The 15,207-nt window shown below is 44.5% G+C and overlaps 1 protein-coding gene and 1 long non-coding RNA gene across 5 annotated transcripts in view; one reads left to right on the forward strand and one right to left on the reverse strand.

The window, feature by feature from the left end:
- The window catches only part of ANO7 (anoctamin 7), a 32,513-nt gene extending 19,921 nt beyond the window's left edge, over positions 1-12,592 (reverse strand). For 3 of the 4 annotated variants that reach the window (XR_008330680.1, XR_008330679.1, XM_053389922.1), the window contains exons 1-5: positions 12,380-12,471; positions 7,864-8,129; positions 4,608-4,683; positions 3,540-3,700; positions 2,512-2,619 (exon numbers count right to left, since the gene is read on the reverse strand). Coding sequence is in view for 2 of the 4 variants with exons in the window: in XM_053389922.1 (XP_053245897.1) it covers positions 2,512-2,619; positions 3,540-3,700; positions 4,608-4,683; positions 7,864-8,100 (582 nt within the window). In the remaining 2 variants the exon portion in view is untranslated. Of the gene's footprint in view, positions 1-2,511; positions 2,620-3,539; positions 3,701-4,607; positions 4,684-7,863; positions 8,130-12,379; positions 12,472-12,504 lie in introns of those variants that run through there. The other variant, XM_053389924.1, reaches the window with a different exon arrangement.
- A 764-nt stretch (positions 12,593-13,356) lies between these two features.
- Positions 13,357-14,681, forward strand: LOC128414522 (uncharacterized). Its single transcript, XR_008330681.1, has 2 exons — positions 13,357-13,447; positions 14,397-14,681. It is a non-coding gene; the product is annotated as an uncharacterized LOC128414522 (long non-coding RNA).
- The last annotated feature ends 526 nt before the right edge of the window (positions 14,682-15,207 follow it).

A 15,207-nucleotide genomic window follows, 5' to 3' on the forward strand; every position in this document is an offset into this window, starting at 1 on the left:
GAACCTGAGGTTCTGTTAAAGCAGGGGTTGGCAACATTTTTGGGCCCATTTGTGGGTACCACACACACACACAGAATCTATTGCTATGGATCTAGGGGGGGGGTCCCCACTAAATCCTAAGAATGAATAAATACTGTACTAGGATTTTGATTAATGGGGATATGTACCAGACAGGGAATTCCTGGGCTGTTTATGCAAACCAACCTGGCGAGCTATGGCTATCAAAAGAACAATCTCTTCTTCTTTGGCGATCACTCGTAGCAGAGTAAGATTGTCTTCCATAAACACGGTTTAAACAATGAGTCTGTAAGTGACTGTGGAGGCCAATTCTGGATCCACACATCCTTCCACAGTGGGGACATTGGTTTCTGGGCAGGAGTTGATCACGGTGTGCATTTGCGCGTTTCTCCTTTGCGTCCTGAGTTCGAGTGTCTTCAAACCCCATGACACCTTTGGTAAAGGCTGTTCTCCAATTGGAGCACTAGCAGGCAAGTGTTTCCCAATTGTTGGTGTTTATAATACATTTTTTAAGATTTGCCTTGAGACAGTCTTTAAACTGTTTTGTTGACCATCAACATTACACTTCCCATTTTTAAGTTTGGAATAGAGTAGTTGCTTTGGAAGACGATAATCAGGCATCAACACAACATGACCAGTCCAATGAAGTTGATGTTGAAGAATCATCGCTTCAACACTGGTGATCTTTGCTTCTTCCAGTATACTGGTATTGGTTCGCCTGTCTTCCCAAGTGATGTGTAAAAATTTTCGGAGACACCATTGATGGAAACTTTCAAGGAGTTGGAGATGGCGTTTATAAGTGGTCCATGTTTCACAAGCATACAGTAAGGTTGGTAGTATGATAGTTTTGTAAACAAGCATTTTGGTTTCCCTGTGAATGTCCCAGTCCTCAAACACTCTGCACTTCAACTGGGAGAAAGCCACACTCACAGAGCTCAGGCGATGCTGGATTTTGGCATCAACATCGGCCCTTGTGGAAAGATAACTGCTCAGGTAGGAGAAGTGATCAACATTTTCCAACGTTATGCCATTGAGTTGGATTTGTGGCGCTGCAGAGGGGTTGTTTTGTACTTGTTGGTGCAGCACTTTGGTTTTTTGGATGTTGAGCGAAAGGCCAAGCTTTTCGTAAAAGGTAAAGGACCCCTGACAGTTAAGTCCAGTCGTGAACAACTCTGGGGTTGAGGCACTCATCTCGCTTTACTAGCCGAGGGAGCCGACATTTGTTCGCAGACAGTTTTTCTGGGTCATGTGGCCAGCATGACTAAGCCGCTTCTGGCAAAACCAGAGCAGTGCACGGAAATGTCATTTACCTTCCTGCCGGAGTGGTACCTATTTATCTACTTGCACTTTGACGTGCTTTTGAACTGCTAGGTTGGCAGGAGCAGGGACTGAGCAACGGTTCATAGAGGGCCATTAACAATACAAGGGAACTCCTCCCCCCCACCCCAGGTGTGACTAGAGACTGGGAATTTGGGAGCTTGCCAGGGTAACTGCTCTGGGGGAGGGCAAGAGATTTCCGGGAAGAAGGAGGAGGAAGAAAAGCTGGAAGGGGATGCTGGCAAAACTGCTTGCACAACTGCTTCAGGAAAGGACCATACCATAAGATCAGTGCAGACTTAAGGTGGAAATAGGTGATTAAACCACATTTCTTAAAGCCAGAACAGTCTCCGCCGTGTCTTCTATCCTCCAAAGGGACATAGACCCTGTGTGTGTGCCTGGGACCCCTCGGGCTCTTGCCACCACTCGGCAGAGAGGGGCAGGCACCCAGCTTTTGTAACACTATTCTATTGGCTACAACAGAATGCTTCTTTCAAGCCCAGTTTCAGGGAAGAGGGGACCCATGGGTTTTTGGTGGAGGACCAAATGACACAACCTTTTGCCTAATAAAAACAAAAGCCTGTACATAGAAACTAGATTCCACAATCAGATTCTTGCCTACTCTTGTTTCCAACATAGAATGTTATGTAGAAAACCTTTTTAATGGGGTAGCATTTAAATATGCAACCCCCCGCCTCCACCTGCAGTCTGATAAGACACAGTCCAGGAACAACAATCTTACCGCCCCATTTGCTGTTTGCATTGTTATGGGTTTGCAGGTGGAAACTTTCTCCTAAAATTATTGGTTGCCAGGTTCTCCCCATAATTTCTGGTATTAGTAAATGTGGGGTTTGATTAATGGATACAGCAAGACCTAAAAAACAAGTCAAGCCAGCTTCTGCAAGAGATTGGCTAAGAGAGTTTCTGGACTTACGCTGTCATGCCAAGAACAGGACTGGGCTTCTGACAAGCACTGCAGGGATCTGGCTTAGCTAGTCCAGCATATTGTTTGCACAGTGACCAAGCAGATGCCTGTGGGAACTCAAGCACAAGAACACTCTCCCCGCCTGTGGTTTCCAGCAACTGGTTTTCAGAAGCATTGCCACCTTGAAACTTACAACCTAAGCAGAGAACAAAGTTTGACCCACTGGCATTTAAGCTCCATAACATTCTCACCTGCAAGGGAACCCTCAGCCTGAGGTCTTCAGCATAATAACAGAGCACACTCCAAGGAGCGCTCAGCAATATAAAGTGCACCAGCTTCCTTGCATTCTGGGCAATGTGCTAGAAAGGAAAAAGGAGATGGGAAGCATTAGGGTCAGTCAGCTACATGGAGCTTCTTTGCAAGACAAGTATTTTTTTAATGAGGCACTCAAGCAATCTTCTACAGCTGAGGACAAATGTATGTAGCCCTCTGCATCATAGGGCTGTTGTTTCCATTACTTTCATACAGCTATACTATGCTGAAATTAATCTCAACTTTTCCTTTCCCAAAAGTAAGTTTACTAGCTTTGATCCCATAAAGCAGTGGTTCTCAACCTGTGAGTCTCCAGATGTTGTTGGACTACAACTCCCATCATCCCTGAGCTCTGGCCTTGCTAGCTAGGGGTGATGGGAGTTGTAGTCCCAAAACATCCGGGGACCCACAGGTTGAGAAAGGCTGCCATAAAGGTATAGTCATATCCACAGTACTGAGAGACACATTCATAAACCAGTGATGCAGTAGGAAAAAAATGTCTGAAACCATGTCATTGCATTAGTGTAGTTTTCACCAATCTGGTGCCCACCAGATGTTTTGGACTACAAATAAGGCAGGGTGTAAATAATTCCATAAAATAAATACACAAAATGTTGGTATTGGGACTTCTATTTACAGAAAGGATGTAGATTGACCCACCCGTATTGTTATGCTTTAATTTTTAACCTTGTGAGTAATCAAACACAGGCACAGTTTTGACCAGTAGGGCTCTGTTGATGAGGGGAACTGGAGCTGAGCTTACAGTTGAGTTTGTTTTGCCCTCCACTCTTCAGGTACAATTTTGAGCAGTGGAACTTTAAAAGGGTTAAATAAGAGGAGGGCAGATACATCAGTAACAATCAAGAAAAAGCTAAAAGAAGAAGTCTCTTCCATCCCCCACCCCGCTACACCCAGCACTTAACCAAAACAAAACCCACAAAATACTAGAACAGAAGAGTCCGGTTACCTTTTCCATTCTAATCCCTTTCTTCTGGAGTTTCTTCAGAAAATTCTCTCGCCACACACTATGTATTTCAAGCGATCTCTTCTGCCTTCGATTTGATTTCTCAGCCACATCACCTTGTCCTTCCAAATTCTGGTAATCTGATTCCCATACCAGAATAAAGTCTGAGACAAAGCACACACACACAATACAAATATAACATCAGCAGTAAGCCAAGTAGGAAGGCAATTAGTCACCCTAAACATCTGTCACATCCTAAGTATGGGGAACAGCATGGAGTGGACATAGGGGAATCTTAGATGACAGTGGGGTGCTACAGGAAAGGTAGGAACAGACTAGGGACTCACTCTTGCTGCACTACCTATCACCTTTTCCTGCTGTCCAATTAGAGCATGCAAATGCACAGGAAAATCACATTTCTGTTTTGTTTTTAACTGATTTTTAAAAGAAAAAGATGGATCGACATTACAAAACATTCAAAACAAATTCAGCCTTTCAATATCATATATGGTTCTATCTAAGAACAGAACAGAAAAGAGAAAAATTGGGGGGGGGGTTTAACTTTGACTATGTTGAGAAAAGTAATACTTCAGCAGTTAGGAGTAGGAACTCATGCACAAATCAATTTTCCAGTCACTGTGTTCCTGAACTTTTGGGGGTTTTATATGCACTTGTTACAAAACCAAAAAATTAAAACCTGAATAACATACTTAAAGTTAAAATCTGCAAAAAGAATAAAACTTGTAAAACGTGTCTATAAGACAATTGCTGAGTTCTCAGAGCAATGGAAAGGAACTAAGGCAGCATTCCTTCAAGAATGACCACCTCCTAGTGGTGCAGCAAAAAAACTGCTAGCACATTTGTAAAGCTAAGTAGGTTCTGGTATGGTTTCAAATTGGATGGGGAACTACGTGTTCAGCTTCCTGCAGGGGGTTGGACTAAATGACCCTCGGGTCCTTCCAACTCTGCAATTCTATGATTCTATGATATCATAGAATATCAGGGAAGTCCTGCTGATCTCAGAAATCTTTACCCAGCTTGTGCATTTAGTGATGAACTGTGTTCTCTTACCTATCCTGGCTGTCTCATCACTGAAGAGGTTCGCAGCGCTCTTCACAGCATGGCTTAATGGCACTTGTTTATTCCTCTGTAAACAAAATGATAGTAGTAGATAGGGTCATATTTCTCAGTCCAGCAGTGCTAGCTGTCTAAAGGAGATTAGAATAGTGCCATCATTTTTGGTCAGTCCAAATCATCACTAAAATACAAGAAGCAAGAATTTGCTGCTCCAGCCTTGAGTGCTGAATCTCTCAGTATGGCAGTGTTTGCCCATAATGCCAAAGCAAGAACATTGGCTTAATATACTGTGTTTTGCATGGGCTGCATACTGGTGCACGCAGCCTGATCACCCCATATCTGTTTCACTATACCCTTCATGCAAGTCGGTAAATCATCTGGAAAGGAAAATCCTGGAATCACGGCTTGTTCTCTCTAACAAACCAAGATGGTTAGCCTTGCTGTCAGCCAAGGTTTGCTGCTGGCTTATGAATCCTGGCTTGCCTAGAAGAAACAAACCACAATCCTGGATTGGGACACAACCTTAAGTTATTATAGATTGTTTGCCCACTCACATGAAGTGGAAACAATTAGGATGCATGCAAGGTTCATGTCTTATCATTTATGTGCTAATACAATCAATGGCTCTCCTCAGCCCTCCACAACTATTACCATAACCTCAAAGAGGGTCCTGTAGCTGAACGTCTCACTTTGCAGAGTTAGAAGAGGGATGAAACAACCTATTAATGTTGGCTCAAGCCATTGTTGCATCTGAAACAGAGCACCAAATGGCACCATCACCTGCTAGCACTCGAAAAAGTCTCCCTCCATGAGACACCAAATACTACCGTACCTTCATCTGTTCCCCTAAACTCCACTTCCTAAAGCCACCAGCTTCACTTTGTTGCACAGTAGGGCTGACCCAACTACCGTTTAGCTTTTCTCATGCCCAGTTTTACCACCTTGCACTACTACATCCAAATCTGCCTATTCCTCTTCCTTCCTCAATAAGGACAAGCTAGTTTGAATAATATACAAGTCATATACAGTAACCATGAGTTGTATTCAAAGCTGTGTGCATGAGCAGAACAGATTTCTACTTGCTTGGCAGAAATTCATTTTTTTGTCCTTTCCCCCGCCCCAGTGCCCCTCAAAATCTGCTCGTGAGGGTTCGGGAACTGTTGCTAGAGCAGCCTTTTGTGAGACACAAGGGGTTTCAAGGGGGAGAAGAGGAAGTCCCTTTGCATGAGTGGAATCCCACTCACATAAAGTGGGGTGTAAATCAATCTAGGTCTTGTTGCTAGAGAACAGAGGCTTCTCATGTCAGGTCTGATATCACAATGCTGGCTGGTGGAGGGCTGGCTTGTTCCGCCTTAATACAGTGGTACCTCGGGTTAAGAATTTTGCTTCAGGATGAGAACAGAAATGGTGCAGCAGCAGTGGGAGGCCCCATTAGCTGAAGTGGTACCTCAGGTTAAGAACAGTTTCAGGTTAAGAATGGACCTCCAGAACGAATTATGTTCTTAACCAGAGGTACCACTGTACCTTTCTTCTCCCAACAGTTCAAGTGTGAGGGCAAAAACACCTTCCTCCCCATCCCTGCTCACCTCCTCCACAATAGGGCTCTATAGAATTATACTGTTATAGAAATAGGGGGGACTCCTCTAAACCCTAGAAATTAATAAATGCTAGGATTTGGAGTTCTTTGTGATATGAAGGGAGAATAAGAAACTGCAGGGGGATTCCTGGACAGCCTTATGCAAACCAGTCTGGCTGGCTGAGGGAAGAGCAGAGCTGTTAGCATTACAACAGAGAGCAATTGAGGGTCAACAACTCCTTGTCCCAGGTGTGACAAGAGACTGGAGAGTTGGAAGGTTGCCAGGGTAACTGTTCTGGGGGAGGGCAAGTGGCTTCTGGGAAAAAGAAAGAGGAAGAAAGGGGAGGTCCATCTTGGTGAGGGTGAAGGAAGGACTGCCTGCAATGCTCTGGGCCAGGGGCCAGCAAACTTTTTCAGCAGGGGGCCGGTCCACTGTCCCTCAGACCTTGTGGGGGGCTGGACTATATATTTTTTTTGGGGGGGGAGAAATGAACGAATTCCTATGCCCCACAAATAACCCAGAGATGCATTTTAAATAAAAGCACATATTCTACTCATGTAAAAACACCAGGCAGGCCCCACAAATAACCCAGAGATGCATTTTAAATAAAAGGACACATTCTACTCATGTAAAAAGACGCTGATTCCCAGACCGTCTGTGGGCCAGATTTAGAAGGTGATTGGGCCGGATCCGGCCCATAGTTTGCCTGCCCATGCTCTGGGCCATGCTGTAAGATCTGGACGCCCTCCATGCAGATGGAAGGTATTAATAGACAAATAAACCCTATTTCTTAAAGTACGGCAGCCTCCACTGTGCCTTCTGTTCTCTGAAGGGACACAGACCCTGTATGTGTGCCTGTGACCCCATGCGCTCTGGCCACTGCTTGGCAGAGAGAGGAGGCAGGCGCCGGGCTTTTGTAACAATACTGTCTAGAACAGTGGTTCTCAAAGAGTGTTGTGCACCACACTGGTGTGGCAGGAGAGGGCGGCAAGTGCGGCAGGAAGACTCAGAGGCAATCAAAGAAATATTTAAACATATCCTATAGGATAGGATAGGATCGAAATATTTTTATTTTTATTTGCAGGATATGGATCTTTAAAAGAACTGCTAGTTGTTTCTTTTTGTTTTCCAATGTATCTTATCACTTTAAAAATGTGGTGTGAGCAAATTTTTATTCTGAAAGTGTGGCCCAGAGGAAAATGGTTTGAGAATCCCTGCTGTAGAAGATGTGCCTCTAACTTTAAAGCATGTGGTGTTCAGAGCCTTTCTGTCTGGCCCTTTGAACTTTCCCTAAGTCTCTCTTCCTTTCTGGGCCACGCTTCTCACTGGCCCTGGAAGATAGGAAGGGGTGCGTGTATAGGAGGAACTTCTAATTTTTGTGCGACTGGAATGTAGTCTACTGTACAAAGGATAAGAGACATTATCTGAGTCCAAGGACAACTTTATGGTGAGGCAAAAACACTCAAGGCAGGGCTGGTGAGGGGTGAGTCTTGAGTCCTGGGAATAGGGGGTTTGGGTGGAGATTGGCACATAGAGTCCTGAAGGCCAGTCAGAGAGGATTAGAGGGCTGACTTTGGCCCCAGTCCTGAGTTTTCCCACCTCTGCCTAGAAAATATGTACCTAAACAGCCAGTTCTTCCTCAACCCTAAAAAAGACAAGTAATTTTTTCTTACCCGTGGGACCTCAGGGTAACTCATGGGTTGCCTCCCACCCTTGGCATCCTCTATATTCTGCCCATAGTTATCAGCAAAGCTTTCATATGTGGTCTGCTTTGAGACTTTCTCGGGGCCCAAGGTGATGAATTCATATATGTAGTCCTCCGTGGTCTTTAAGCTCCCATAACCGGCCTCCTGGAGATCCTGCTCATCTGTGATCAGAGTGTCATCCTCTTTGGTCTTTCTCCGCTGCATCTTTATTTTTCATGCCACCATCAAGCCGTCTAGGAGGAATTGAGCCAACAGGAAAGCACAGAAGAGTCTAAGCATGTGTGCTGCAAGGAGAAAATTTCCCACCCCTTCTCCTCAGGAAGACAGCTTGAATGCAACCACTACTGCTGGCAATCTGCTCCCTGTCTAACCAGTCCAGCTGCTTACAAAGGCAGCAGAACATCCTGGTAAAGTCATATGGGAAAGGGGAAGGAAGAGTATGGTAAGCACACGTGGCCACAAGTCCAGTTGGAGGACTGCCCTGCAAGAAAAGCAGGCAGACGTAGCTCCTTCAAGTCACGTCTGAAAATAGCCAGTGTTGTCAAAGTAGCCACAGACACCCGCTCACTTGCTTAAAGCTTCCACCTTTTAGGAATGCAACCTGAGTAGCCAGAAAGAAGGAAATGGCTCAGTGTAGTTCACTGCCAGAATAGTCAACACCACACCAGATGTACTGAAGCAGCAGAACTGACATTTCCTTTTGCTAGGCAAACAATGGAAATACCTATGGATTTGACTTTCAAATGTTGGGGAGCAGGCCCAAAGGCAGTTCGAAGGGCTTTTCCTACAAGGAATTTTAACCCTTATATGCACTCACTGACACTCGTGTTCTAATTTGAGCCACAACTTTTAAACACTTAGACTTGGAACCTAAGAAAAGTTGACTTAAGGAAGTTAATGGAAGGAGAGCTGAGAAAGGCTTTCTAGCTAGCCAAACCCCTTAATGTAGCCTCTTGTTCCTCCAGCCAGTAAAGGCCAGAGTTATCAACATGCACATGGGGATAGCTCTTCCATGTGGTTATTTGTTTGTTAGTTTGCATATACTGCCCAATATCCTGGAATTCTAAACTCGTGAGAGCATAGGAGATAAAATGAGATTAGATGAGAGGAACTATGTCTGTCTATCCAAGCTATGGCTGGTCCTAGAACTCCCTTTGCTCTCTACAATTTTCTCCTCAGACATTGTCATGAGGGACTTAGTTGCGGGGGTGAGGGGAGAAATAAAAAAGGGAAAGGCTGCCTTTTAACCACAGAAGCCCTCACAGGATGCCTCTGCTGAGATTACAAACTTCTTCTTTATAATTTTAGAATAGTCGTACCTTGGGTTACAAACACTTTGGGTTACAAACACTGTTAACCCAGAAGTAGTTGCTCTGGGTTGCGAACTTTGCCCCAGGATGAGAATGGAAATCGTGTGCTGGCAGTGGGAGGTCCCATTAGCGAAAGCGCACCTCAGGTTAAGAACGCTTTCGGGTTAAGAACAGACCTTCGGAACGAATTAAGTTCGTAACCCGAGGTACCACTGTACTATGTATGTTCCTATACATATTAAAAAGGCTATTGTCATGCTGCAAATTGCGTGACCACCAGTAGGTGTCCATGCCCACTCTAGCATGATAACAGAGTGGTAGGCAAGTGAGCAAGCAGTTTGGGCTCAGGTGAGCTGTTTAGTGGAGGGGGAGAGCCGCTTCACAGAGGGGTTTGGCAAAGCTATGAGGGGAGGGTCAAGCTGAGAGAGGATAGGCAAGGGAGTAGTTGAGGTGTAAAGGGAGGAGTGCCCGCTTGTTTGCTCACTCCAGAGATTCCCATTGCTTGCTGCACTAAATGCTGTGCTCACCCTGCCCTTCAAAAAGCAAGGTGCAGGGGGGCATGTGGCTTGTTGGATCAATGGCTTAGCTTGTGCTTGGCCATATACTGTATCTATATCTCTTGTGTGCTTGCTGCACCTTGTAATTAATCTGTGCTTTGCCTCTGTACCGTTCTGATTTATGCATTGAAGACTTTGGCAGAAACTGAACTGGGAGCTTGAGTTCTTTGTTCGGCAGGGAGGGCCAGGACAACGGATGTAAAACTCTCTTCTTGAACTGCCCTAGTGCATATCCAATATAATGAGTGATATGCAGCAGCAAAACCATGCCAGACTATTTTACATAACTAAAATGTTGAATATATCTTTTCAAAACAACAACAGACATGCAGATTTTGTGTTTGAGCTCTTTTACACCTTGGCTTTGAAATTCAAATCAAGGGTCCAAATTAGAAACATAGGAAGTGAAAGCAAACTTCACCCTTAATTGACAGCTTCCTGAATTTGCCAGCTGGCAGCTCAGCTGGGGTTGTGTAACTATGGTAAATGAGCAGTATAAACCTGTCTGACCAGAAATGATTCAGGAAAAGGACAAGAGGCTAGCTGTGGTTATTGGCTCTATTACTTCAGTTTGTGTGCTGACTGGAGGGTGAAATTAGAAACAAAATGTTAGCTTCCAAGAAAAAAAAGCCGCATTCACTGCATGGTGAATTGATAGCAAACTTGAACTAATTAATGCCTTTCAACCATTTGGAAAAAACTTCCTAAATGGACTTCAAATTCTACACTAGGCTTCCTAATTATGGAATCCTGCACCAATGTCCAGCTCTTTTTCACAACCGATGCAAACCATTTGAATATAAATAACTGAAGATTGTCTTGGGGACAGTATCCAATTTCTCTTTGGAAATTTGTTTTTAACTGTTTTATTCATTGCAGTTGTACAACAGGATGGTATTTGGTAACGTTTAAGAGTTTTTTTGTTTTTTGTTTAATTATTCTTATTCTTATTTGAATTTATATACCGCCCTATATCTGGAGGTCTCAGGGCAGTTCACATAAAAAGATCACAGTATATAAAATAAAAATAAAAGCAATAACCCAATAATAACCCCCCCCCCCAAAAGAGCCACATTTTAAATGGGTATGGGATGTTGATCAGGTCAACCAAAGGCCTGGTTAAAAAGGAACATTTTTGCCTGGTGCCTAAAGGTGTATAATGAAGACACCCGGCGAACTTCCCTGGGGAGAGCATTCCACAGATGGGGAGCCACTGCAGAGAAGGCCCGTTCTCGTGTTGCCACCCTCTGGACCTCTCAAGGAGGCGGCCCACGAAGGAGGGCCCCAGAAGATGATCTCAGGGTCCGGCTAGGTTTAGAAATATCCCATATAAATTAATAAAGTAGGTATTTCTTCTTACTTCTCTGGAGCAGGACTGCAATCCTGCTCACCTGTGGTTCTCTGAGCTCCTGATGCTTTGGTACTCCATTGGCTCCAACCAGCAATGCCAGGGCCAGGGATGATAGGAGTTGTCATCCACCAACATACGGAGGGCTACAGGTTAGTCACATCTACCATACACAGTTACCTGGGGGTTAAGTCCTATTGAACGCAGTAACACTTACATCCCATTAGACAAACACAGGATTGTACTGCATTGGAACTAGTGATGGAATGCATCTCTCTGATGTAGACGTCCACTAGTGCAAGTGGGGGAAAGGCCATCGCCGAGTGGTAGAATACGTGCTTTCTATGCAGAACATTCCCAGGTTCAATCCCAGCATCTCCAGTTAGGGCTGGGAAATACCCCCGTCTGAAACCCTGGAGAACTAGTGCTAGTACAGATCAGACTCCAAGATGAAATCCAGAGAAACGTATGAGAAGATGTCCTGCTGCAAGTCTTTCTCCCTCCCATCTCCCGCCACCAGGAAATATGCTCAGCCCAATGCCAAAGGGACCTGAGAAATAAATAAAGCAACATCCTACCACTGCAATACATAGAAGCACTTCTGTTTCACAGCTAACACATCAGGGGGACTTGCACCCCAGCAGTTTCTTTCAGTGGTGGCTACAAGTTCAAAGTTGGGTTGGGCTGACCTGTGATTTGAGTTTCTGGAAGGATTTCTTCCTCCATCCCAGGCAGATTAGGTTAGTGAGTTTGAGGTTTTACTCTGCAGTTTGTGGCATTGCTTGCTTGCTTGGGGTTTTAGTGCAGGGATAGCCAACGTGGTGCCCTGCAGATGTTGTAGGACAACAACACCCACCAGCCCATTACAATGGCACAATGATGGGAGCTGTAGTCCAATGATACCTGGAGAGCTCACACTGGCTACCTGTTTTAGTGGATGGTGTTGAACCAACACTTCATTAGACAGATGCAGCTATTGTAATGAAGCTACCTGCTGCACTCCAGTTGTTTCAGACTGTGGATGGTGTCAAATTCTATCACGGCAAAAAAACAGACATATAAGACAAGGAATCTAGGCAGGAGACAGACTTAGGCTTGACTGGAGCTGAGCTTCCCAGTTCAGCTGGGGTGAATGCAAGGTGGGAGGGACTTTGAATCTGGTCATGGTATGACAATCAAAGTTCAAAATTCCCAAACACCCCTGATGCCCAAACACTACTTTGCACTGCTTTCCAATTTATATGCAGAAAGGTTTGCTTGTAAAATACCTGGTAATGTTGATGAAGTTACTGTGTCCATACTCTCCCTCCCTCTGCTGAGTTGCTATCAGATAGTGGCTCCATTGCACGTATCCCGTGAGATTCCAAGGACATACAAAGGATGCTAAACGTACTGTTATTCTCCTCCTCCTCCTGGTCTTTCTTCCCTTGAGTTTTGAAGTCAGTAAAATGCCACTGCTCTACTTTTCCACTCTGTTGCTGTTCACCATCCACTCCAAGAGATTCCTGGGTGTATGCATAAGGTGGAGGAATCTGAAACTTGCAGGCAGGTTCCCAAGACTGTTCCTGTTTAATAATTTTACCGGACCTTGCCTTTGTTTGGTAAGAGGGTGTGGATCTGTAGAACCGAGCATAAACGTAAGCAGCCACATTTTGTCAGGTTTTAGCATGTCAAGTGAGTCTTTGTCTGATCAATGGGAAGGAAGGGGAGGTGGGAAGAAAAAAAGGGAGGAGGGACTACTGCTCCTTCACTCCATTGGATGCCTCCTGTTTCCTAATAAGAGCCCTACTGGATGCAAATAAAGGCCTCTAGTCCAGCATCCTGTTCCCTACAGTGACTAATCAGTTACCTATGGGAGGTCCCCAAGCTGGACATAGGCAAAATAGGCCTCTCTTCTGGAGTCATTTTCCAGCAAATAGTATTCAGAGGCAAACCGTCTCCAATAGGAGAGGTAGGACACATTTCTCATGACTAGTAACCATTGATAGCCTTTTCCTCCATTAGCTGTGGTGGAGGGCAGCCGTAGTCCAAAGCATTTGAAGGGTTCCAGGTTGGGGAGGGCCTAGACAACAATCAGTCCTACGGAGAGTTGTTAAAACCTCACCTGCTGCTGCTGACGTGAGAGTTCTGAAGCCGTCGCCTATGAGATCATAATTGGAGAGTGATGGAAAGCTTGGCATTCAGCAGCTCTGAAACCAACAAACCTAACTAACTTCTAAGCTCAGTCTTCAGACAACAGGAAAACCTTCAGGCAATTGGGGAAAACACAGGCAAGGAAAGGACCAGGAAAACCAGAGTACTTAATTTTACAGGATATGCATTCCTCACACCTACAGGTACCCGGGGATCAATCAAGATGGGTAACATTTAGGCACAAGTCATACACATAGTGGAGCATCAACTTTTTTCACGTCTACCTTAAACTCTACATTTCTATAGGTTCCATTTCCCTGTGGTTTGTGTCTTCAACTGAACTAACATTTTATTTCCAAGATAAACTTGAAAGGTATTAACATTAACACTGCTCCCCCCTCCCAGTTCTTTCCTCTAGATGCCAGCTGTTCCATTGGCTTTTCTTCAGCTTTCTGATTCCTTCTTGTGACTAGTGCATACTGCTGCAGGGGTACAACAGAGAGGTCAATTTAGAAATCACTTCAACATGCAGAGAAAACTCTTAGGTAGATGATCAATAAAGATTGCAATGTCTGTGGTGCCAAGTTCTCAGGAGTGAAATCTCTTTACTCAAGGCCAGTACAGCACCACACATTACTCTGCTCAGCTTGACCGGAATTGCTTTCCTGAAGAAAAGTTCGGCACTCTCTGCAGGAGAGCCATGGGATAAGTTGAATACAGCGTTGCACTAGGTCGACCAAGAAGACCCAGGTTCAATTCACTGTTCAGCCATATTGTTACAATGTACTGCCCTCAGTTCTTTGGAGAAAATTGTTCTGCAAAGACGATTTCAAACCGATATATTCTGACTATTTGCCGAGGGCCCTCTCAAGAGTTGCCGAAAGATAACTTCGCAATATGGTGCCTTCCAGGACACTTGTTCAAAATAGAGGACCGTTCACCTCCACTGTGGGTATATTCATGAGGCACAGTTAAAGTAATGTCCAACAGCCCCTAAGAAAAGGCATTGGCTTCAAATTTATGCATACATTTAGTTGGTTACTCCTAAATAACAAAGGAGAGTCCTAAATAACTTAGCGTTAAGAGATATAAAACTGTGCACCATCTCACCCTGATCCCTTTCCCTACTCTCCTGCCCCCTTTTCCCACCAGGACAATCTACCATCAACTCTCCTGTAGGAAGGCTTCTAGGAACGGGAGACAGGAGAACACCCCACCCTTAGATTTGCTCCCCTCACCACACGGTGATCTACTGCCCTGCTGGAAGGATTCTGATGTATTTTAATATATTAGTATTGTTTATTGTGTTTTTGAGGTATGCACTTGACTATTACTTGTAAGCTGCCTTGGTAGGATTTAGATCTTGAAAGGCGCATGAGAAATATAACTAATTGTAATAAATAAAACAACTAGTTGGCAATAATAGTCACAGTTTGATCATCGATAGAATTGCTAATTCTTCCCTCATCCCCAACAAATTAACACCATATGAATTTCACACACAAGTGGTGCAGCTCGTTTTGCCACTATAAAGGAGTCTGCCTTTATAAATCAGCAGGAGGAATGCAATGTATTCATAGAATCATAGATTTGGAAGGGACCCCGAGGGTCATCTAATCCAAACCCCTGCAATGCAGGAATCTCAAGTAGTTCAAGTACATGTAAACAAATGGAAACGTCATGCTGCTAAACTGCATCCCATCAGAACGCACGCCTGCAGATGGGAGGGCTAGAATGGCAAATAGAAGCATATGGAATACAGGCATGCTTGCACAATGAGAAGAACCAGGATGTGACCTATCATTTCCAGTGCAAATATTGACAGGTACAACACCCAGCTGTTACATTATGGAATGCAGATCAAAGTGTAGACTGGAAGAAGCTGCTAAACTACACAATAGAGGCTGGCTTGCAACTACTTGCTACTATGCTCATTAGACAGGCTATCCAAGATGGTCCTGCC

This window comes from Podarcis raffonei, chromosome 5 (assembly GCF_027172205.1).
Source record: "Podarcis raffonei isolate rPodRaf1 chromosome 5, rPodRaf1.pri, whole genome shotgun sequence".
Lineage (NCBI taxonomy): Eukaryota > Metazoa > Chordata > Lepidosauria > Squamata > Lacertidae > Podarcis > Podarcis raffonei.